Consider the following 25,301-nt stretch of genomic DNA (forward strand, 5'->3'; position numbering starts at 1 on the left):
ATAAAATCTAAGACTAACCTTCTTGAATTTGTCTTAGAATCATCAAATTTCTGATTACAAATCTATAGATTTTTCTTAAAAAATTATATTTTGCTCAGTTTTTTTCATTAAATAAAACTGAAGTATAGTTCTGTTACAAGTTTTAATTTTTGACAGTTTTCAATTTGCCTTGTATTATTTTGGTTTTTGAATAATTGTAGTGTTCCTGCAATGAAAACTGTCATTACCAAAAATTGTATGTGTTGTTAGATGTGTATGTGTATTTTGTGTGTTAAGTTTTTTTTTCAAATGTAAAAACTAAGTAACATCTCAATTTTATGAAGGTGTTAAATTCAGGACACTGTAATTCCCTTTTTTCTGAAAAGACAACAAGTACTATAATCTTTTACAACGAATCGTTTAATTGGATGTCTTCAGTAGATTGCTCAGTATACTCTTCCTTTGTCTGCATCAAGTTAATTCTTCAAACCCTTTTTTTAAATCAGAGAATTATCTTCTAAAACCATCTTCTTCCTATTTACCAGTAAATGTATGTTTCGTTTCCAACGAATATTGCCCATGGATGGATTAATTTTGAGGGTACATAAGATAATTTTATCTTGGTTGGTATCTTCAATGGGCTGATTTGTAAGAGATATATGTTTTCTTCTATTTTTCCCTGAAATGAAAAGTTCAATTATAAATTATGTGTATATGATGAACATGTATTCTTAGACTTCCAAACTGAACATGCTTTCCAAAGGCAGTTTATTTTCTAGGCAAATATGCATGAAGATTTTGACATTGAACATTAAGCAAGCAAAAGTTAATGTTTTTATAGGATTTGGCTTTTTGTAAACAAATCAAGGTTGTTATGGTCACTGATTTTTTTTTATCAAAGTTCTGTATCAATTAACTACTGGTACTTTGAAATTTTGATGATTTCATCGTTTCTGGAGTTGTGTATTTGAAGTAGTCAAATCTTGCATTTTGAATCTTAGGACACTTAGTTTCTATTTAAGCTATAAATTATAACTCTGAGAATATTTAAAGATTGTTTTGACTTTTTTCTTCACTATATAATATTTAATTGCAAGGCTCTTTTAATATCATGTGGGACTCCATACTGCTTGTCTGTTGTCTGTGTCACTGAAGTTAGTTAAGGTGTTGTCAAGAATAGTTTATCATTCACTATACATAAATAAATTCTATTCATCACAACAAAAATTGTCCTAGATATGTTATTAGAGTATTAGTAAATCTTTTCCACAGCTATATTTTTTCTTTCGCTGTTGCAAGTCTTGGATGCCTTCAATCATATAAATGATGGTGTATATAATCTGTAGAATTTCTTGAAATTGATATGACTCAAATCCAATATACTAGTATGTTAGAATGTATAACTGACAGAATTTGTTTTTGTCTGGCCTGTGATTAAGTTGCAGAAGAAGACTTTGGAATTTAGTTTCTGGCTGAGTGTGTGTTAACAATGAAAGTTTGTGATAAGTTCAGGTTTAGGTAAACTATCCTTCTAATGGTAAGTCAAAGATTTTTGGGAATGCAGTTGTATAAGTTTTGACATTTCCCATTTCCATGGAGATAATTTGACCCTACCCCTTAGTAAATAGTTTTCAAGAAGAACCACTTAGGATATAAAGTCAATGATATTTGGTATGCAGTTGTATCTGTTATATGTCTTATTTCTGTTGAGTTTTATTTTGCCCTGCCTTCTCAGTCATGGTTTATTGACTGAAATTTTTGCCCATTTTACATGTTAAAAGTGTATTTATTTAATTTCGACATTTGCATAACAATATCAAAATTACATACATGCAAGATATATAGCTCGGTCACAGTTTATTGACATTGGAATATGGAATTAATATGTTTCTTTGATAGGATCTTTGAAGACATTGTATCTTTAACAAGAGATAGCTAGACACAAGTCTGTCTGAATTGAATAAACAAAAATGAATTATAATCCATTGAATTAATATGTCTGTATGAAAGTGACCGTGATGTGCTTTATTTTTGCAACATGATATATTTTTAAAAAATAATGACAGTAGCTGTCATATTTAGGCCATAGAATTGTTTTCAAGCAAAAGTTAAACCTTATTATGGAATATCACAAAAGAAATAAATATTTCTATTGAGAATAGAATTCATAAATTTTATTTAAAAGCAAACCAGTTTACCAAAAAGAAACATCTAGTTATGGAAGTACTTGTACTTTTTTTTAATTGTAAATTTAATTTCAAAATACACATTTGCAAAAGTATCAAATTTATTTATTTTTTACTACTTGAAGAAAATATTAATAACACTTACTTTTTCCACAAACTTCACTAATGAGAGACAAACACAAGATAATACAGATTACTAGTACTAATGACTTCATGTTTGGATCACAACTAAGAATTTCAACATGAGTGTAAAACTGAAGAAGGTTTGCTATTTTATTTAAAGATATTTGAAACATATGGCTATTACAAATAAATGTACTGATATACAATAAATCATGTTAGATTTAAAATAATTCAATAGTCAATCAGTACATTATTTATCTGAAGAAACTATTGGCATTTTCAAATATGTACTTGTAGTTTTTTTAAAGTAATTTTTTTCATATGAAGTCATTCAAGTACAAAATCTTAAATTATGAAGTAAAGAACATGATACATGTACGTAGAAGCATTTAATATAGGGTGTTCAGCACCAGACAACCTACTTGATACTGCCACAAACACATGGAAGATGTTACTATTAAATATGGACTACGATAGACATTTTTCATTTAATGTCAAATCAAAAATCATTGCAATTGTTTATTAACAGAAAAAAATAAGATATCAACTCATTCAATTTTTAGGAAATACTGTGTACTAATAATGCTGTCAAAATTTTAGCTGTAGTTCTTAATAATGCAATATGACTCTTAATCACAAAAATATATCCGTTGATAATAGGCCAAATGGCTTGCTGGGAATAGAAGTATGGTCACCTTTATGTTCTTCCCTCTGGCATTAAAAAAGCCATGTTAAAGGGGGCTTCTATTTTTGTGGAGCCTGCGACTTTTGTCGCAGAAAGCTCGATATAGGGATAGTGATCCAGCGGCGGCGTGTTAACTAACTTCTTAAAGCTTAATATTTCAGAAGGTAGAAGACCTGGATGCTTCATACTTTGTATATAGATGCCTTATGATGTGAAGTTTCCGTCATTCATATGTCCATTTTCCTTGACCTCATTTTCATGGTTCAGTGACTACTTGAAAAAAAAAATCAGATTTTTTGTAATGTTGATTTCTCTCTTATTATGAGTAATAGGATAACTATATTTGGTATGTGCGTACCTTGCAAGGTCCTCATGCCTGTCAGACAGTTTCCACTTGACCTCGACCTCATTTCATGGATCAGTGAACAAGGTTAAGTTTTCGTGGTCAAGTCCATATCTCAGGTACTATAAGCAATAGGTCTACTATATTTGGTGTAATGATTGTAAGGTGTACATGTCCAACTGGCAGGTGTCATCTGACCTTAAACTTCATTTTCATGGTTCAGTGCTAATAGTTTAGTTTTTGTGTTTTGGTCTGTTTTTCTAAAACTGTATGCAATAGGTTAACTATATTTGGTGTATGGAAATATTTTACTATGTACATGTCAGTCTGGCAGGTTTTATTTGACCTTGACCTCATTTTTACGGTTCATTGCTCAATGTTAAGTTTTTGTGTTTTGGTCTGTTTTTCTAATACTGTATGCAAAAGGTCAACTATATTTGGTGTTTGGAAATATTTTACGATGTACATGTCAGTCTGGCAGGTTTTATTTGACCTTGACCTCATTTTCACAGTTCATTGCTCAATGTAAAGTTTTTGTTTTTTGGTCTGTTTTTCTAATACTGTATGCAATAGGTCAACTATATTTGGTGTATGGAAATATTTTACGATGTACATGTCAGACTTGCAGGTTTTATTTGACCTTGACCTCATTTTCATGGTTCATTGCTCAATGTTAAGTTTTTGTGTTTTGGTCTGTTTTTCTAATACTGTATGCAATAGGTCAACTATATTTGGTGTATGGAAATATTTTACGATGTACATGTCAGTCTAGCAGGTTTTATTTGACCTTGACCTCATTTTCATGGTTCATTGCTTATGTTAAATTTTTATGTTTTGGTCTGTTTTTCTTAAACTTTAAGCAATAGGTCAACTATAATTTTTGCATGGAATGATTTTAAGGTGTACATGTCTGTCTGGCAGGGTTCATCTGACCTTTACTTCATTTTCATGGTTCATTGGTCAATATAGAATTTCCATGGTTTGGTTTGTTTCTTTTATACTATAAGCAATAGGTATCTATATTCTGATTGTGGAATGATTGATTAAAGGTGTACATGTATTCCTGCTTCCACCTTTACCTCATTTTCTTGGATCATAAATGTAAATGTGATACTTGTAGTAAAACTTTATATGTAGATCTGTGTTGAAGACCGTACTTTGACCTATAATGGTTTACTTTTATAAATTTTGACTTGGATGGAAAGTTGTCTCATTGGCACTCATACCACATCTTCTTATATCTAAGGACTATCAACATAAAATCAATGGTCAGTATAGTGGGCGAGACATTTCAGCGTGTGCACTCTTGTTACGTATATATAAAGTAGCCACCTCCATTTGAATATGGGACTGATACTATGTGTAGGTAGAGTACCACCGTTCTTGCATGTTAAGGAACTCTTGATACAACTCCAAGAGGACTTTGTAGGTGGCCTGTTGCATGTTTCAATTTCTGCCTCTGTCTAACAAATTCTCATTTTCAATTGGCAATCAAGTTTCCTGCCCTTCATCCCCAACACACTTTGGAGACTACCTAATTGTTTCTCTCTTTTCATGTAATATTTTCTACTGTACACTTAGCAATCAATCATTAATCAATAAGTGTTTTCTGTAATTTATGATACTACCTTGATGTGAAGTACATATTGTAATTCTTATTTCTAGATGTATTACTGTAAATACACTCATGTAACGATGTTAGGCCAATTGGGTGTATGAATTAACACAAAGATATTATGGTAAATGCAAAATGATAGATTTCAATTAATAAAGAGGGGGTCTTTTAGCAATTTGATCTTATTTTATGGTCAATAAAATTGAGAATGGAAATGGGGAATGTGTCAAAGAGACAACAACCTGACCAAAGAGCAGAAAACAGCCGAAGGCCACCAGTGGGTCTTCAACACAGCGAGAAAATCACGTACCCAGAGGCGGGCTTCAGCTGGCCCCTAAACAAAAATGTGTACTAGTTCAGTGAAAATGGACGACATACTAAACTCCAAAACATATAAATGAACTAAAATTAAAAAACATACAAGACTAACAAAGGCCAGAGGCTCCTGATTTTGGACAGGCGATAAAATGCGGCAGGGTTAAACATGTTTTGTGAGAGCTCAACCCATCCCCTATTCCTCTAGCCAATGTAGAATAAACAAACACACAGCAATACGCACAGTAACACTCAGTTTAAAAGTATGATAAATGCAGGATATCCAATTACATTTGATGAAATCTTGGTGTATATAAATAGTATAATTGTATACTATGGAATGTGACAGATGTAAGCTATAGGTCAACTTGTAAGTCAACTCGTACTAAAAACAAAAGGTTATTTGAGGATCTGTGTTGGAATGTACATAAACATTTGTTTTTGTTTTGCTACATTAGTTCAATCAGTGAATAATTTTGTATAATGTTTGTTATGTTTTGAATTAGTTGTGAAGAAACCATTTAATTTTCAAGTTGTCATTCCAAAATATAGTGTCAATGGTAGATACCTTAGATAACCCTTATTCATTGAAAATCCTGATATTCAAAAGATTTACAATTTCAATCTGTAATATATCTAGTTGAAAATCCAACATTTTTTTAATTGGCGAAGGTGGGGTTAACATTTTACTTCTCAAATTATAACTCTTTATCTCTGTATAGAATATTGTAAGATTTTTTTACATTTTATTTGTATGTCATTTTTATTCAGTGAACATAATTTGATACCAATAGATGACATACCAGAAAAAAAATGAAGTCATTTTCAATTAAAAAAGGTAGTGGCAGTAATTGTTTAATTTTTATAAGGATTGTATTCGGAGTTTGTACCTATGTAGAATGATAGAAAAAGAATTTATTTTCATATATGTACTGCATGCTTACAAAATCTATTATTTGCATAATTTTATTTTTAGTTTGTTACTTTTGTTGCTTTTTTATGCCCCACCTAGGGGCATTATGTTTTTTCGGTCTGTGTGTCCATTTGTTCCCTTGTCCATTCGTCCGTTCGTCTGTCCCGCTTCAGGTTAAAGTTTTTGGTCAAGGTAGTTTTTTGATGAAGTTGAAGTCCAATCAACTTGAAACTTAGTACACATGTTTCCAATGATGTGATCTTTCTAATTTTAATGCCAAATTAGAGTTATGACCCCAATTTCACGTTCCACTGAACATAGAAAATGATAGTGCGAGTGGGGCATCCGTGTACTATGGACACATTCTTGTTTTTAGTTGTTATATGTACCAAAGCTTGCAAAAGATTGGCTGTACAGTTACATCACATCTGATATAACTATATTTTTCTTCGTAAGGAATATTTTAGTTGTTTAATGGCATTTTTTTTTTTTCGTTTTTGGCTATATGAATTAGATATTATTGGGATGTTTTTACCAACACAATTTCATTTTTCAGTGGATCAGTCCCCCAATTGGAGTGTATGATAAAGTTAGCTAAATTTATTGTACATTGTATTTCAAGTTTTCAAAATATTCACTTTCACAGATTTTAAATCTGACAAGTCATTAATATGCAGCTTCTGTATAATCATGGCAGAATATATAATAAACATCAAAATTGGATCCAAATACAATTGTACGATTATATAATAAAGTTTCAGTTGAAGTTTGTGAAATATAATTAATGTTTTTTGTCTAATTATAATTGAAACTCAAAGGTGTTTTATCATGCACAATATTATCATGTACTACAGAGGAGGAACAGCATTCCATGTTAAGTTGTCTCATATTCTGTGATTATTTGTTATTTTTTGATGATTTTCAAATGATAAAAGTGCTCCTTTTCTAAATAAAAAATGCCTTTCAATGAATTCTTTAATTACATATCTGTAAAAATTAAATAAATAGTTATGGATCCACATATTTTTTGTTTTTTTGTTTTATGTCCTTTCATTTCAGCTTAAACAAATTGGAAAGAATTCCAAATGGCACCTTCCTTGATAAATTTTATGGTGTTATAGTACTTATTTTGTAGGGTGAGGTGGTGCCATATGGAAGTTTTTCCAAAATATTTTACCTGTAGTTAGTGATAAACTCATAAAGTGTGAAAATATTTGATAGAAAGTTAATAATATTTAGTGGGTAATATAAATTCTGTTAAACAACCAGAAAAAAATATTTTTAATTATTTGGATTCTGCTATGTTTAACCACTGTCGCTGTTTTTCCTACAAATGCAGTTTTAATGTTCTTTATATGATTACAAGTTAGTAAATGGCAGCTATAAAAAAACAACTAACAAGGAGAAAAGTTACTTTGTTATGTAGTTTAAAATTAGTTTTTATTACTGCTTATTATATTGTTGTTTTGTTGTGAATAATTTTTTGTTGTTGTATTTTTTATTTGTTGTACAAATATTGATGTGCATTATATTAAGCTCAAGATACAGAAAATAAAATTACAGTTAGCTAAAAATTCTATTGATTTCTTTTTGTGATTCCCTTGCAATAACAAACTTTTATGGTATACTGTTGTCCGTCCAGCATGAATATGTCACCCAGTAACTCAATGTAAAATAAGGAGATGTAGTATGATTGCCAATTAGACAACTATCCAACAGAGTCCAAAATGATGTGGATTTAAGCAATTATAGGACACTATATGGCCTTCAACAATAAGCAAGATCCATACCGTATATTCAGCTATAAAAAGCACCAACATAAACGTTACAAAATTATTAAGTATGCAGGTATAAGGTATCCATACCTGCATACTTAATTTTTTAATTGTTTCAGTGTTTCAGGACTTCAATCTTAGAAAAATAAGCTATTTTTTTACAAGAAAACACCTTATTCAAGTATGCTCTGATTGTTCTACTTCAAACTTGACCAAATTATGAGGAATGGTGATTTGAAGTGATGTATACCAATACATGTACATGTAGATAACTTTCACTTTTGTAATTACTGTGTTATGGAACATATATAGTGGCTTATGACGTGTCCATTATATTTCACAAATGTCATCTTTTCATTTAATATCATAAGTAGAGGGTGTGGACTTATTTTTCTATGAAAGGAGGAGGTATGATTATTTGGCACCTGTAACTGCAAACATAGTAAGATTACTCAAGCCTTTCAAAATTATGTTAGTTTTATTGATAAATAAAAAGTAATATAATCTGGATACTTTAGTGCAGAAAGTCACTTGTGTTACTTGATGACATAAACATTTTGAAATTGACAAACATGTATTTGACTTAAACTGATGATTTTAAACATAGTTTTGGGACAAAATAGATGTGGGCAACAGCCTTACCCAAAAAGGTATTTTACCCACATTAACATCTGTAGCAAAATATGTTTTTGGGTAAACCTGTTGCTCATATCAAAATATTCATTGCAAGATCTCAAAGTTATAGGCTATTTTGTCACTAATTTTAAGAAGTTTGAACCTCTGTTAATGCAAATATGCAAGAAAAAATTCAAAATTATAAATATTGTTGTCTGACAGACTTATGAACACCTGAAGGATGTTAATTTGTAGATTTATGATACTTTTTGATTTCCTAATTCAAGGTGCCAAAAAAGAGACCTCATCATACCTTCTAGTCCGAGAACACAGTTATCGTCTTTTGATTTTCGTTGTCTACAAATATAGTCCCTATTGTGAACAGTGTATTAGTCGCAATTTTTTTCATACCCCTTCCAAATTTATGTCTTCATGTTTTTGCCTCAAATAGCAAGTAGGGGGATGAAATTACACTAATAAATTTTAAAGTAAAATAGTGATTTGGTCCAGCTGAAAAAGGTTAAAAATTAGTATGTCTGAAGCTGTCAAAAGAATTCAAGACCCCCTTAACATAAATTGTCCATATTTTGTGTTAGAGCTGATGAAGTTTTCTATAATTTTGATATAATTTGTCCCAAAAGTAGTACACCACACTAAAAATACTATTGAGAAAGTGCAGGTGGGATTTTTTTAATTTTCATTTATTGTCTAAAAGAAATGCACTTCCAAATAACTGTGGTCTTGGGCCTTCTCCTTTGAACTTTTAATTTAAGATTTACATTCACTATTTGTGTATTGTCAAGTTGAGGTAATACAAACCTAAAAATAAGTAACAAAGGATGCACATGACACACAAAATGCAGTTATGATGTTATAAGTCATAAAAAAAACATGTTTTCTACAGGCTTTGATGAAGAAAAATAGATTTTGGTCAATTTTTTGGATCTACCAATAGAAAGCACCTACTAATTAATTTACCACTGTTTGTCCATATGAACAAAAACTCTCAAGTAAATATATTTATCTGGTACTTGCATGGGTTCAAGATTTGCCACTGATAAATAAGTCAAAATTGTGCAGTTTTTTCGAAGATTTTTTTTAATTTCTAAATGAATGTTCATTCTATTTGAAAGACCTTACAGTTTACATTTACACAAACCTATCAATTTTTTTCATGCAAAAATCATATGATTTTGTACTTCAATTTTAAAGCCAAATAAAGCCATTATGCCACCTTCTCCTTTTTGTTTATAAGTTTTTATCTCAGGAACATACAAGATTAAATTAAAAAAAAAATCTCTTATATATAGTATAATATTTTTCTAAAACAATTTGGATACTATGATTGACACCTCTCAGTTGAGTAACTTGGCTTATTTTTGCTTAAAAATCTTATATTATATCTTATATCTGTATTCACTCACTACAACCATCTAAAACCACACATTGAGGTTTTGTCTCTATGAAATATATAGTATGCTTGAGTGAGAGAACTTTGAAGATACTTCCATGGAAAAAACACTATAGGATATTTGTAGTCAGCACTTCGGTGTTGATATGAATATCAATTATATGGTCATTTTTATAAATTTCATGTTACAAAACTTTGAATTTTTCGGAAAACTAAGGATTTTCTTATCCCAGGAATAGATTACCTTAGCCGTATTTGGCACAACTTTTTGGAATTTTGGGTCCTCAATGCTCTTCAACTTTGTACTTGTTTGGCTTTATAACTATTTTGATCTGAGCGTCACTGATGAGTCTTATGTAGACGAAACGCGCGTCTGGCGTATTTAATTATAATCCTGGTACCTTTGATAACTATTTTCACCAACAATCTCACAATTATAAATATTCATAAGTCATAATCATAAACATTTCCATATAATTTATGGTCAAAATGTTTTGTGTGAAGAGAGTAACAATTCCATCTCATTGCCTCCCAAACTTTTTAGTCTGTAGTCTCACATAAAAAGTAACTTTTTTGTTTTGATTTTAGTCACATAATTATTTTTCTTGTCCACACTGTTATGTCTCCTGTCTGAATATGAAACTTTATAAGGTTAATTTACATGAATATAAAATTGTTACATTTTTTTTTAATTTAAATTTCCCACTCAATAAAATTTGAGTTATCTCCCATGGTTAAAACTTTGTGTATCCTGTTAAATGTAAACAAACCTATGCAAGCTAACAGTATTATTACAGTACTCCTTCAAGTACATGTTAAAGTCCTTTGGCCAACTTTTTGAAGTTTGGTTAGCTTCTAAAGATAAAAATGCCCCTTGATATCCATTTGATATAAACATTAAGATAAAATTTGTGTCAATAGCAATGAATAGTTTTTCCCAAGTGAAAATATTTTTTTGCCAGGGGTTTATATAATTGCTAATTTGGCAAATAACAAAATTTGATAATATGGGAGATCATAATCTAAAACAACAAAAAACTTAACAGGTTTCTCTTAATTAAAGCATTGGGAAAAATAAACCAATTTACAGCATTTTTACATATTATTTATAATTTTAATTTATTATATGTACATAAATGTTTAAAATTCTATTATGTTATGTCATCAATGCATCTGGATGTCTTTCTGAAATTTATTAATGGTTCAGAATTAGAAGTAAATAAAAAAAAAACAAATGCATATCTCATCACATATTTTCATGCATTACGCAGAATTGGATGTATATTTGCCTCTGTTTATCACTGCATATTATACATGTTATATAGGAAATCCACTGACTAATTTAAGATATGAAAAGTTAATTGAAATCTCCCACAAAATTTTAAATCAAATTAATGCAAATGTAAGCAATTACCCTGACAATTTAGATACAAATATTTGCCATTTTTTTCTATTGAAAACAAAGTAACATTTCTATACTACTGTAACTCATTCGATGAGCCATTTTACACAATGTTTTTTTTTTTAAATAATTTATTCCTGTGATTAGATTTCAATATTAAGAAGTAAAAATAAAACAGATTTCAATGGTACATGGTCACATTCATTATTGCATTATCTGTTATCTCCCCTGAATATATCTGATCCCCTTAAATGTTTTTGGTGGTATAGAAAAGTGAAATAAATTTCATAGAAAAATATATGTGTCCTGAACAGATCGATCAATTTCTAACATGATAATCATTCAAGAAAAGAAGCTAATTTATATGGAAGTAGTGGACATAAAGGTCATTTTAATCATTACCTTAAATAGAATACTCAAGATTCCTGGGTAAAACTCTAAAATTCACAAGAATTTAAGACACTTACTGTAATTTTTGTTTTAGGTCTGCACAGATGACTGAAAAACAACGATAGGAGTATTTGTAATTTCTTATTATAAAACTTTGCCATGTTATACATGTTATAGATCTGTGGACGATACAAAAATCTTGACAACATGAAGAGTTTATTGTTTCTTGCTTTCCTATATTTCATACAAGGATTACCGTATGGATTACAGTCACGGTTTTTACCAATCTACTTCAGAACACATGGCATGTCACTTACAGATATCAGTATGTTTAAACTTCTATTGATTCCATGGATGTGTAAAGCATTGTGGGCTCCGTTTGTTGACACCTATGGTACCAAGAAGTTATGGCTGACTTGGAGTATGGTTGGCCTTATTTTTACATGTTTCCTAGGCTCATTCACATCACCAGATCATATTGTAGAACTTGGTGTTGTCATGTTTTTGTTCAATCTGATTACTTCAACACAGGACATAGCAGTTGATGGAATAGCTATTCAAGTTTTAACTTCCTCCGAGTTAGCCTATGGAAACATAGCTCAGGTTGTAGGATATAAATTTGGAGCTATTTTTGGAGGAGGAGTGTTGTCATGGCTTAGTGACTATGTGGAATGGACCGTACTGTTTATATGTTTAGCATTAGTTTATGTATTTTCTTTAATATTTGTTCAAATTTTTGTCCATCCACCACAACAATTAAAATCAGAAATGGATGAAGGGGAAAAAGAACATGGTTCCATGGAAAGAAAATTACTGCCTGGTATAAAATCAACATTTCAGCAAATTTATAACACTCCTGGTACATTATGGATTATGATGTTTGTAATTATATATAAACTTGGTAAGTTTTCATACTAGTGTAATTTTATTATACGCTCGTTTACGAGATGTATTATGGCATACCGTTGTCCGTCTGTCCGTCCGTTCGTCCGTCGTCAACATGTCGGACATTAACTCAAAAACACTTTAACCAATTAGCATGAAACTTTGGTGAATTGTTTTTCAATGTTATTAAATTTCTCACTGGATGTCTTTCGGCAGTTTTATGACATTTTTACCTTAATTCTCATTGCATACCACACATCTTTCAATCAAATTAATATGCAATGCCTATGATGCATATTGAAATACAGAGTCAGTCATAGGAAGGTGGTGCATAAGAGGTAATTTGAGTTTTGATTGATTATAAGTCACCAATTATACTGCACATTGTAATCTCATGTACATGTCATTTCTTAATTTCTTGGCTAATTAATTTACTTTCAATACCTCAATTTTAATCCTTTTGCAAAAGAAAAATCTTTTTTCTATAAAAAATTTCATACTTTTTTATGCGTCTTTACTGGATTAATTCAAAATGTGAAATTTCACAGATCTGCACATTTGACAATTAGTTTATAAGATAACAATAAAATCCAAAATATTGAAAAAATTGAGAGAACTGTAGTTTTGTTCCTTTTTGCTGGTATCACATCTCTCTGGGTTGGAGAAACATTAGCAATATTTTGAGGGCAACTTATACTGTAGTCCTGTCAAAGTAACTAAAAATTTATATTTTGTCAACTATTTAAATTCATGTTTCCCTGCTATCCAATAAAAGCATGAAAGTTAGTAGCCAATCATTCAATAAATCCACAGGAGATAAAAAAAAAGTGACTTTAAAAAAGAAGTTTGGGATTTCCTTATTAAAGACATGCTTCTATCTCATGGCACTTTGGAAGTCACCATATTTTACAGGTATAGTACTATTGTTGCATTTTTCTTGCTAATTTCATTAAGGCCTAGCCTGTACACTGAAGGTAAAACTTCTCACTTTTCAGGAATTAAAGAATCAAATATCAAATTTCTATCACTGATAGTAACACACATTGTGACGTTAAAACTTAATGTACCAAGCTTTGTACTTCAGTTCTTAATTTCTGTAAGTAAATTGTCCTGAGGACGTCTGCCTGGCAGGCGAAACATGTAGACCAAGTTTAATAAAATTGCAGACTCTATGAAGTGGTGTCATATATTGGTATTTTAAGTTTTGCAGTAGTTTGCATTAATTAACAACCCTGCATAACTAGGTATCCACTTCAGGAGACTCTATCGAAAGGAAACACAACGGCGTTGGTTCACCACATGGAGTTATAAATATTAAATAAGTCAATTATCTTGCAACAAGAGAAAGACATAGAGTATATAATGTATATCGATATTTATAGAACTAATCACTCTTTTTTAGGGGAACAAGGAGCATTGAATATGGTACCATTGTTTCTGATTGACAAGAAGATTCCTGCTTCTTGGGTAGGGTTCTGGACCGGAATGGTGGGTCAAGGTGTATCTATCTTTGGATCTGTATTAGGGGGATGGGCAATTTCTCATCTTGGGTAAGTTTGTAAGTTATTTTGCACACTAATTTTTTCAAAATGTTTTGTAAGCCACATTGCTCAATAAGTGAGAAAATAACAATGGTGCAACAAGAAACCATAAATTGATCTTGTGTCTACCAGAAAGCAGTCTTTGCTCCATTGACCATGGTGACAGTTGCTGCCATTACTGCTAAAATCTGTTGAACAATAACCAGTGAAAAGGCATCATAAGTAAATGTTTCTTTTCTATCCCTAAGACATTATCATAACCCTTCACTACTTGTAAATTATCTAAGACCTTTACATTATTGAATACAATGTTACAACGTTCAAATCATTCATACATCTGTTACATGTACCGGTACACAAAATATATGTCAGTAGATTTTTTTTTTGTTTTGTTTTTTTTTTATGAAATATCAATAAAAAAATGAAATTAAAATAGAAATAAAAAGGAAAAAGATGCTCAAGTGACATAATCATAACAAATAAAAAAAAAATAAAAAAAAAATATGAAAGCAGATTAACTGAACAAATACTTCTAACTATTTCATGAATCACTGAATGGTCTGTGGACAATGAACTCAACCTTACACCTAAAGTGACCTTAGTGAAATTATAATGAAAACTTCATGAAGCCATTAATTACCATACAGTATTAGTGACCATTCTGACCCTCAATACCAGAGTGGTCTTAGTACATAGATTTGGTTAATATCTTCTGTTTTTAAAAGTCACTTAAACAAATATGATGTCTGCAATTTACTCAGCAAATATTGATGATTTAAATGATTAATAAGATTGGTGCTCAAATAATTAATTGACCACAATGAAAAAATATTTCACTGTATTGGCATACACAGGTGAAATAAAATAAACAAACATTGTGAATAGTCATAATCTTTTTTCCTGTCCATTTTAGATACACTACAGCAAAGACACTGAAGTTAACTTGTATTCTGAGAGTGATCCCACTTTCTCTACAGTTACTTGTAGTATGGACATGGTCAGAAGACATTAGCTCATTCTCTTCTTGTAAGTTCTCAGCTTTCCTAAAACAATAGATGATTATTTTGATATGCCCATCAATGGTGGATTTAATGCTTCTTTTTGAAAATTTAAACTGGGTGTAAAAGCGTTTATAGCATTCTGCATTTCATACCAAAAAGTTGAGCAAGATCTATGCTTTTACAACATAATATCAAGTTTTTTGTTTGTTTTCCTATGCATTCCTATGGGCTATTTCACATCTTGGGTAAGTGATGTTGTCAAGGAAACCGTGGTCATGAATGTTGCATTTCATTGAGAGATAAAATGTAATTTTGGAATACCTCGAGATTGTTGTCAGCCAATGAAAAGTATGTATTCTTATGAAACATTATATGTAAAGTAATTATTATGGTATAACATTTCTGTTTATCCACTCCACTACATCTTGAAATATCACGTTGGTGATTATGTTTAAATGCAATGTTTTGTTCTTCACCCTTTCGATTATTGACAACTTTTATGTTCTTCATCAAGAGTTATGTGTATCTAACTGTTAAAAACTCAAAAGGGCTTTAATCTCCCCACCCCTGGAAAAAAGATGCAAGTTAGAATAAAATGCTCCGCTGGGTGCATCTTGATACGACCGCAGAGGTCGAACCCTGAACAGTTGGGGCAAGTATGGACACAACATTCAAGCTTGATACAGCTCTGAATTTGGATTGTGATTAAATATTTGACACAGCATAGGTTTCTGACACAGAATAAATGTGGTCTAAGAACTTAAAAAATTTAATTTACCTATTATGGTCCAATATCCAAAATCTAAATACATACACGGTTAGATTCAGCATATCAAAGAACCCCAAGAATTCAATTTTTGTTAAAATCAAACTAAGTTTAATTTTGGACCCTTTGGACCTTAATGTAGACCAATTTGAAAACGGGACCAAAAATTAAGAATCGAAAAACACGGTTAGATTCAGCATATCAAAGAACCCCAATATTTCAATTTTTGATGAAATCAAACCATATCATTATTATTTGCTTTTATATATAAATCAAAAATAACCAACTTAAAATGGAAAATTTTAAAGAAAAAAAAAAGGAACCCCCCCCTCCAATTTTTTGAACCCCCTTATGATTCATCACCCCCAAACTCAATCCCAGCCTTCCCTTTGTGGTATGGTACCTTGCAGTACAATTTCAGAGAGATCCATACACTTGAACACAAGTTATTGTCTGGTAACTGTAAAAATGCTTATTTTTGGCCCCAAATTCCAAAACGTTTAGGGCAATTACCCCCAAACTCAATTCTAGCTTTCCCTTTGTGATATGGAACCTTGTAGTACAATTTCAGAAAGATCCATACACTTACACACAAGTTATTGTCATGAAACTAGAAAAATGCTTGTTTTTGCCCCTTTTTTGGCCCATAATTCCTCAAATTTTGAGGCAATTACCCCCAAAATCAATCCCAGCATTCCCTTTGTGATATGGAACCTTGTGGTACAATGTCAGAGAGATCCATACACTAACACACAAGTTATTGTCTGGAAGTTACAAAAATGCTTATTTTTGGCCCCTTATTCCTTAACTGTTGGTACCATAACCCCAAAATCAATCCCAACCTTCCTTTTGTGGTATTGAACCTTATGGTAAAATTTCATAGAGATCCATGCACTTAAACTAAAGTTATTGTGCGAAAACCAATGTGTCTTCGGACGACAATAACGACGACAACGCCAACGTCATACCAATATACGGTCGTATAAAAATGAAACAGTAACCAAACAGCACATGTTCATATACATCTATTGGTTATCATACATATACACATTCAACATGGACAAATAACCATATTGTGCAGCAATGTTAAATTTGACTGGTTATTGTTTTGTTGTTAGTGGCTTATTATTATGCACTAGATTATTACATTTTTTGTCATAAATTTTATTTCAGTGCTGTCTGTATTTGCTATGTCAGCCATGTTGTTTATCAGTGGAACTGTTACCACAGCAACATTTACTTTGATGATGCAGTGTTCCCAGAGGGCACCACCTACAGTTCAGTCCACACATTATACAGTGCTAGCAACTCTAGAAGTAATGGGAAAATTGACATTTTCTGTCATGATAGGACCATTAACAGAACTATTAGGATATAACTTTATTTTTGTATTATTTATAATACTGACTTCAATAGTTTTGCTCATGTTTCAAAAGTTTCCATATTTGTCAATTTCTGAAACTATAGTTACAAATAAAAATAGTTAATAACATCTAGTATTCTTAAATTTTAGGTGAAAATATCTTAAAACTTAAAAAGAAATCAAACATATATTTTTAACCCATCCAAGGAGGTTTGATTTTTGTCCTGACATTTATGTTAATTATGAAAATAAGGAGATGTGGTAGGATTGCCAATGAGACAACTAGCCACCAAAGTTCAAATGAGAACAACCCATACCATAAAGTTGGCTATAAAAGGCCCTGACATGAAAAATGTGAAGCAATTCCATTGAGAAAACTAACAGCCTAATTTATAACAAAACCATTTACGAAAAACAAATATGACAGACATGAACCAATGACACCCACTAAATTACAGGCTCCTGACTTGGGACAGGCACATAAAGAATGTGGCAGGGTTAAACATGTTTGTGAGCACTCCCCCCTCTCATATCCTAAGACAGTGGTGTTAAACAGCAAAACATGAGAACAAAATCAGTTGCAATGGGCTCAACTTAAAAGATGGGTATGAGGCACAAAAATATTTAACATTAAAACAATAGACACAAAACACCGCAATAAGAGTACTTGCATTTACTGAAAGCTAGTTCAAAGCCAATTACAACTAATAAACGGGATGTATTATGGTATACAAATGTCCGGTGTCCGTCTGTCTGTCCGTCTGTCTGGCGTAAACATGTCGCACCGTAACTTGAGAATGACTTATCCAAATTTCATGAAACATAACATAGTTGTTTCTTATGATGGTCAAACGATCTGTATACTTTTTGGTGAAAATAAGATTAAAACTTTTTGAGTTACGGGACTTAGTAACTAAAACAGGTGTGTGTTTTTTTTCACAAATTATTATTGCTTAAAATTTTACACACATCTTAGTTATATTAATCTAAAGATCTGTATACTTTTTGGTTTTGATTCAAAATTTTATTTTTGAGATATTGATTTTTTTTTTTAAAAGGGGGGTTTTCACATGTCGCGCTGTATCTCAAAAACGATTTATGATTATTGCTTAAAATTTTACACACTTCTTAATTTATACTTTTTGGTTTTGATTCAAAATTTTATTTTAGAGATATTGAGTTTTTTGTAAAAAAAAAGGGGGTTTTCGCATGTCACGCCGTATGTCAGAAACTATTTATGCTTATTGTATAAAAATTCACACACAAGACGACGGGCGTATCATGTGCTCATGGCACAGCTGTTTATTATACTGTTTGGTACTTCAATAAGACAATATTCTTCACAATACATGTATGCCATTTAATAAATCATCAATCTTCAAAATCTGTAGATACATTGTACATTTAATTTGTAATGATATTTCTGTAAAAATGTATATGAATTGTGAATAATAGTGGCTTAAAAAAGCATACTTCTTAAAAGCATTTTGCACAACTGAAAGATATCTCAAGACAGATTGAGCTGTCATTATAAATAAGAAGAAATCCAATGCTGTTTTACAATAAAATTTATTGATATTCAACAATTAACAAACTTTAAAGGGTGTACAAAGACATTATCAAAAATAAACAATTTGGTGTACAAATTTAAATGTCGCTATCAACATAATAATATATCTAAACAACGGAAGGAATGTTTGGTGTGTTGAAAGACATGGGGGCTAGGTGGACAACACAAACTCTAGGTGGGTGCTTTGTTTAAACGTCATAGATGATGAATACATACAATATTGAATGTGATCTTTATTCATAACTATAATTAATTGATTTATTCATTGGTGTTTTACACCACTTTCAGCACAATTGGAGTAAATCCCCGACTATCCGTAGGAAAACTGACAATCCTCGTCAATTAAGAATGGAGCTGAACACATCTGCTACATGTGGGATTTGAATTCACAACCTAAGTGTTGACAGGCTAGTGTCATAACTTATGAGAATCAAGATGGTCATCATCCTTCACATAAAATTTCTACAGCTGTTTTGAATGGTAAATGGTCTTAAATAAATATTAAGAAAATTTACCATGTGAACCAACAATTGCTGATAATTTAACTATACATTAGAATGTCAATATAAAAGAATTGCATATTATTTTTATAAATCTTGTCCATTACACCAGATACTGGACTTTTGCTTATAAATGACGATCACATCTTACAATTTTCTATCACTTAAAATACCATGGCTACAAAAAGTGTTGTCATGGAGATGGATATGATATAATTACACAATCTAAATATTATTCTATAAATTATAGAATAAATATCTTTCTTAATTATAAAATCTGCTGAGTTTTGGTATCAAAGTTTTAAAAAAACATCACAATAACAATATAAGGCACTAGGCATGCTAGGTAAATAACACTTTTAAACTACAAGCAATAAAAGCAATATTAGTTTTAAACACAATTTCTTAAAATTATTTCCCAACTCATTTGTGAATCAATTAGCCTATATTTTACAACAGAGAAATTGTTTTTTGGTTAATAGAAACCTATAAATTTTATACCATTAAATCTAAAATTAAATAATGTAGGGTGCACATATGGAAGGACAAATGGACAGAAGGAATTTCCACAGGAGTTTTCATTTCCCCCGAGTTATAAGGGATGAAAATTTCCTTAAAGCTAACATATGTCATTATTAGACAGTAAACAGATAGAAAACGTAGAAACAAAATAAATGGAGAATGTGTCCGTGGGACACAGATGATGCCCCCGCTTGCATATAACATTATAAAGGGGCATAACTTGAGAACAGTAAAAGTGACGTCACCCAAATTCGAACTTGATATTTGTTTTGTGGTAATAAGTATTCTGTGTAAGTCTCATAACATTTGGTTGTGGCAAACTAAAGTTAGAGAACGGAAACCAATTTTGGGACATATGTATGGACGTACGGATGGGCATAAAAATAACTACTGAAATCAGATGGATACATAAACATGTGGAGTACATAACTACTGACTGTACATATAACAATGATCATTAAGCGTTATTAAATACATGTAAATAATAATATACATATACATGTATTTGTTAGGATGATCAGCAGGGCCCACATATACAGGTATATACATTTCTACCACTGCATTTTGTGTGATACTATATTTCTCAACTTCAGGCAATCAATTTTTAAATAGAAGGCTTTAGATATTTAAAATGTGTCCAGAGTTGAGATACATCATATCACACAAGATATGGTAGTGGAATTTGTTTCTCTACTGATTTTTTTACAAAATGTTGGCATTCTTTTTAAAGGATCTGCAAAATTATTGTGTTTTTTCTAGTAGACATTGTCATCTTATTCATGGCAAATTGAGACTGGCTAGGGTCTGTCTTGTTCTAACAGTGAGGTGAGAGTATTTGATTCAATGTGACTGAGATAAAGAACAGTAAGAAGAGCTCTGTTCCTTTGCTTATGCTTTTTTTTTTCTTCATGCGCATGTAGAGTGATTTTGTGTCATGAATTGGTATGCCATATCCTTTCTTTTACATTTAACTACATGAATTAAAAAAAAAAATCAAACCAGTCAGGGACAGCATAAATAGGGTTAGAATTAGAATAAAATAGTATTCAAAGAATTTATCAATTTATCATTTGACTGAATATTAATACAACCAGAAAATCCAGAAAAACTGGCTTTCAATATATAATAAAACTTTCATAACATTGCATTTATATAACACTTGATAACATACAACAATATAACAAATCATCCAGTTTTGACTAGCAAGGAACATGTATAACCAAAGGTAACAAAGATCAACAACAATCAAACAAATGTTGTGCCTTGTTATTGTTAGTAAACCATATACTTTAAAACCCATAGCCAATAGGATGATTTATCACATATTTGTTACGAAAACATTGGGTTTTGCATATGCAATAACCACAGATTTGCCCTAGTCATATTCCTGCCCAGGACATTAACTGGTTATTGTGCCCTGTAATGATGTCATAAACATTCATTATAACAATGACGGATGAGGAACGTCGTTTAAAAAATACAGCAGCATTATATCTGTTGAGGACAAAAATGTATGATCTTTCCGGACGGAGTAATAAAAATTTTTCTACTCTTTTAAGCATTTAAAATAATGTTACATATCATGAAATCTTTCATGGTTTGCTTCTGATGAAAAAGCATTTAACTCTCTATCATTTATCTGGGTATACACTCCCTTTATAAATGTTTAAAAATTTATTTCTAATTATTATTAAAAAGAATAATTAAGGTATATATTTAAATTTAGTATAAGAAAATCTTTTTGAAAGGCACTTCAAAATGAAATGGGTAAAAGAGACTACCCTTGTTTTACAAATTTCACATTGAATGATAAAATGAAGATTACATTTTATTCAGGTTTATTTTAATTCAAAAACATATTTAGATTAGTGGTAGTTAAATGTATTTCCACAAACCTATTTGTGAACTACATGTAGCTATTAACTCTGATAGGAATACGGGTCATATCATTAATCTTCATTCAAAAATTTTAAAAGGGCTCTCAATAATAAAGTGCATTGTATGTTTCATTCCAAAAGTTTTATACAAATTATCTCCCTTTTGAACATAAACATAATTTTTAAAACATTTTACCTATTTCATTTTTCAAAAATCATTTCTAAGTCCTGACTCTCAGAATTTTTGTGCAATTTCTCAATACTTTTTAAAAATATTTTTTCCTGAGCCACAGAAATTAATTGAAAAAAGGCAATACATAATTCTATTGACTGAGATAGAGTACTTCCAAGAATTACAACTCTTGTAGTACTAATCAAAGAGGGGTGATTTTGAAGTGTTATTATTGTAGAGAATCACACTATATAAATCTTGCAAGGTAGTCTGTAGACTAAAATTAACATTGTGATATAATTACAACCATTAAAAAAAAATTAACAGCAGCTTTACTCAATCAAACTTCTTCATTTATGTCATGATACGACTAAAAAACCTGTAGATATGGATGACATGATTTTGGGATGTGGGATAAAGGGGATAAAATATGTGGAAATGTGGGATATAGGAGGTAATAAATGTGGATAGTGTCCACACGTGGACACAGATGATGCCCCCGCTTGCATATCATATAGTTATAAAGGGACATAACTGAAGAACATTAAAAGTGACGCTACCCAAATTTGAACTTGATCTGAGTTTTGTGGTAATAAGCATTGTGTGTAAGTCTCATAACATTTGGTTGAGGCTAACTTAAGTAGAGAAAAGAAACTAAAAATTCAGCAATTTTTCTATTTGTAAACATGCATAACTCTAGAACGGTTGTGTATAAGTTTTACAACATTTAGTTGAGACAAACTAAAAAATTCAGCAATTTTTATGTTTATAAAGGGACATAACTCAAGAATGGTAAAAGTGTTGCCACTTAATTTCGTACTTAATCTGTATTATGTAGTAATAAGCATTGTGTATAAGTTTCATAACATTTGGTTGAGGCAAACTCAAGTTAGAGAACGGAAACAAAAAAATTGTACTTGATCTTAACTGAATTTTGTGGTAATGAATATTGTGTATAGGTTTCATAATGTTTGGCTGGGGATAACTTCAGTTACAGAATGGAAACTAAAAATTTTGCAATCTTTCAATTTATAAAGGGGCATAACTCAATAATGGTTAAAGTGACACTACCCAAATTCAACTTGATCTGTGTTTTATCAGTGGAAGTCAAAATTAAACATTGCATTGTATAAAGCATTGTTTGTAGTTGATTCAACTATAATCATGGTCAAAGGAAGATAACTCCAATTTTAAAATATATTATAAACTTGATATTTAGAAGAAAATAAATATTTTGCAATTTTTCTATTTATAAAGAGACATAACTCTAGAACAGTTAAAGTGATGCCACCAAAATTCAAACTTGATCTGTGTTTTGTGGTAATAAGCATTGTGAATCAGTTTCATAACATTTGGTTGAGGCAATCTTAAGTTAGAGAACGGAAACTAAAAATTTTCCAATTTTTCCTTTTATAAAGGGGCATAACTCTAGATCGGTTAAAGTGACGCCACCAAAATTCAAACTTGATCTGTGTTTTGTGGTAATGAGCATTGTGTATAAGTTTCATAACAATTGGTTGAGGCAAACTTAAGTTAGAGAACGGAAACCAATTTCGGGACGTACGGACGGACGTAGGTACGTACGTACGTACGTACGTATAGACGGACAAGGGTAAAACTTAATGCCCCCTCCGCTACGGCGGGGGCATAAAAAAAATAGGAATGTGGGATATAGGGAGTAACAAGAATGTGTCCATAAGACGGTTGCCCAACTCGCACTATCATTTTCTTTGTTCAGTGGACTGTGAAATTGGGGTCAAAACTCTAATTTGGCATTAAAATTAGAAAGATCATATCATAGAGAACATGTGTACAGAGTTTCAAGTTGATTGGACTTCAACTTCATCAAAAACTACCTTGACCAAAAACTTTAACCTGAAGCGGGACAGACGGACGGATGCACAGACAGAAAAACATAATGCCCCTAGGTGGGGCATAAAAATAAGTGGGATGTGGGAAATAGGAGGTAAAAATAAGTAGAGATGTGGGATATAGGGGTAAAAAAGGTGGGGATGTGGGATATAGTTGAAAATAAGTAGAATCTGGGGAAAAAGTGGGAAGTGGGAAATAATTACAAAAAAACCAGGTTTGGGGAAATGAGCATCCCTGTGTCATCCTCCTCACTGTAAAACTTGATATAAAAGTAAGAAATGTAAATAATAAAAAATATTATAAATTAAGAGAACTTGATAATAATCCATGAGGCATAGATTTAGATGATCGTATAGAATGTAGTGAGACTTGACTTCTAGCCATGTGTCTATCATCATCTGTATCTATTCTGTGTGTATCAGGTTCTATAGCTGAGGTCGATAGTGGCTGATCTGTGATGAAGTTATATAGAAGCTGGTTAAACTTGCCAGGAGCTTCCATCATAACCATATGTCCTGCATCTTCTACAACCTCTAAGTGAGAGTCGTAAATTGTCTGAAATAAAATTGAAAAAAAAATCATTATTATTTATTGAAATTTTCAACATGGAAAAAAGATGTTTCGATAGTTTTGATGAACATGTGTGTGTTAGTTTGCTGTCTCATAATTTTTACCAAACATATACTTTTCTTTCTTTTTTTTTTTAGAATTGCTATTTTGTAGCCATTTGTCTCCCATCACCTAAATTTTTAGGATACTTTGAAAATAAAGAAAGAGAATTTTTTGTAAGATTTTGATATCTTGCAGTATGTATGGGATGCTCTAAAGTATTTTTGTGCTGCTAACCTTTGTCATTTCTTCTTCCTCTTCTTTGTCTACCAGTCCATCTTGTTGTCCATATACCAGTAATGTTGGAACATTAATCCAGCTATGGTATAAATCATCTCCATCAGGCCAGTGTTGTCCATTCATTACATAACTAAGGACATAGGTTGGCACATCAAATGCTTTCTCTCGGTCAGATGATTTCTTGAACCTTGGATGAAATGCACCTCTGCAAAGAAAAACTAATTAACTAGCTGGTCTACCTCATTACAGTTCTCTTGAAAACAATTAAGGGTTCCTTAGAAATGCATGTAGTCCCAATATTTAACGAATATGTACAATAACTGACAAATGTGTGAGCTGTTCGGTGTGAGCCAAGGCTCCGTCTTGAAGGACGTACTTTGACCTATAATTGTTTACTTTTTACACATTGTGACTTGGATGGAGAGTTGTCTCATTGGCACTAGCTCATATCAAATTGTTGTTGAAATCCTGACATAAAAAGATGTTTTCTCAAAATTTGTGATTTTTAACAAAAAGTAAGATTTTACCACATATTATTTTTGGCACCTGCAAACAATTTGGAATATCAGCCTACACATGTATATATCAATTCATGATCAAATTCTTCCTTGGAGAAATATTGCAGTTATAA

The 25,301-nt window shown here is 31.2% G+C and overlaps 2 protein-coding genes and 1 long non-coding RNA gene across 3 annotated transcripts in view; 2 read left to right on the forward strand and 1 right to left on the reverse strand.

The window, feature by feature from the left end:
- Positions 1–3,126: 3,126 nt before the first annotated feature.
- LOC127734085 (uncharacterized) lies at positions 3,127–7,733 on the forward strand. The gene is made up of 2 exons (XR_007997412.1): positions 3,127–3,595; positions 3,890–7,733. It is a non-coding gene; the product is annotated as an uncharacterized LOC127734085 (long non-coding RNA).
- A 2,975-nt stretch (positions 7,734–10,708) lies between these two features.
- On the forward strand, positions 10,709–17,437 carry LOC127734073 (major facilitator superfamily domain-containing protein 3-like). The gene is made up of 5 exons (XM_052243699.1): positions 10,709–10,807; positions 11,847–12,653; positions 14,040–14,187; positions 15,092–15,204; positions 17,119–17,437. The coding sequence occupies exons 2-5, from the start codon at positions 11,960–11,962 to the stop codon at positions 17,430–17,432; spliced, it is 1,269 nt and encodes a 422-aa protein (XP_052099659.1). The 5' UTR covers positions 10,709–10,807; positions 11,847–11,959; the 3' UTR covers positions 17,433–17,437.
- A 1,423-nt stretch (positions 17,438–18,860) lies between these two features.
- LOC127733408 (uncharacterized) overlaps positions 18,861–25,301 on the reverse strand; it is a 55,699-nt gene continuing 49,258 nt past the window's right edge. Inside the window, exons 13-14 of the mRNA XM_052242773.1 lie at positions 24,668–24,875; positions 18,861–24,376 (exon numbers count right to left, since the gene is read on the reverse strand). Of these exons, the coding sequence (XP_052098733.1) occupies positions 24,119–24,376; positions 24,668–24,875 (466 nt within the window). The 3' untranslated portion in view covers positions 18,861–24,118. The remainder of the gene's footprint in view (positions 24,377–24,667; positions 24,876–25,301) is intronic.

Source organism: Mytilus californianus, unplaced genomic scaffold (assembly GCF_021869535.1).
Source record: "Mytilus californianus isolate M0D057914Y unplaced genomic scaffold, xbMytCali1.0.p SCAF_3, whole genome shotgun sequence".
Classification (NCBI taxonomy): Eukaryota; Metazoa; Mollusca; class Bivalvia; order Mytilida; family Mytilidae; genus Mytilus; species Mytilus californianus.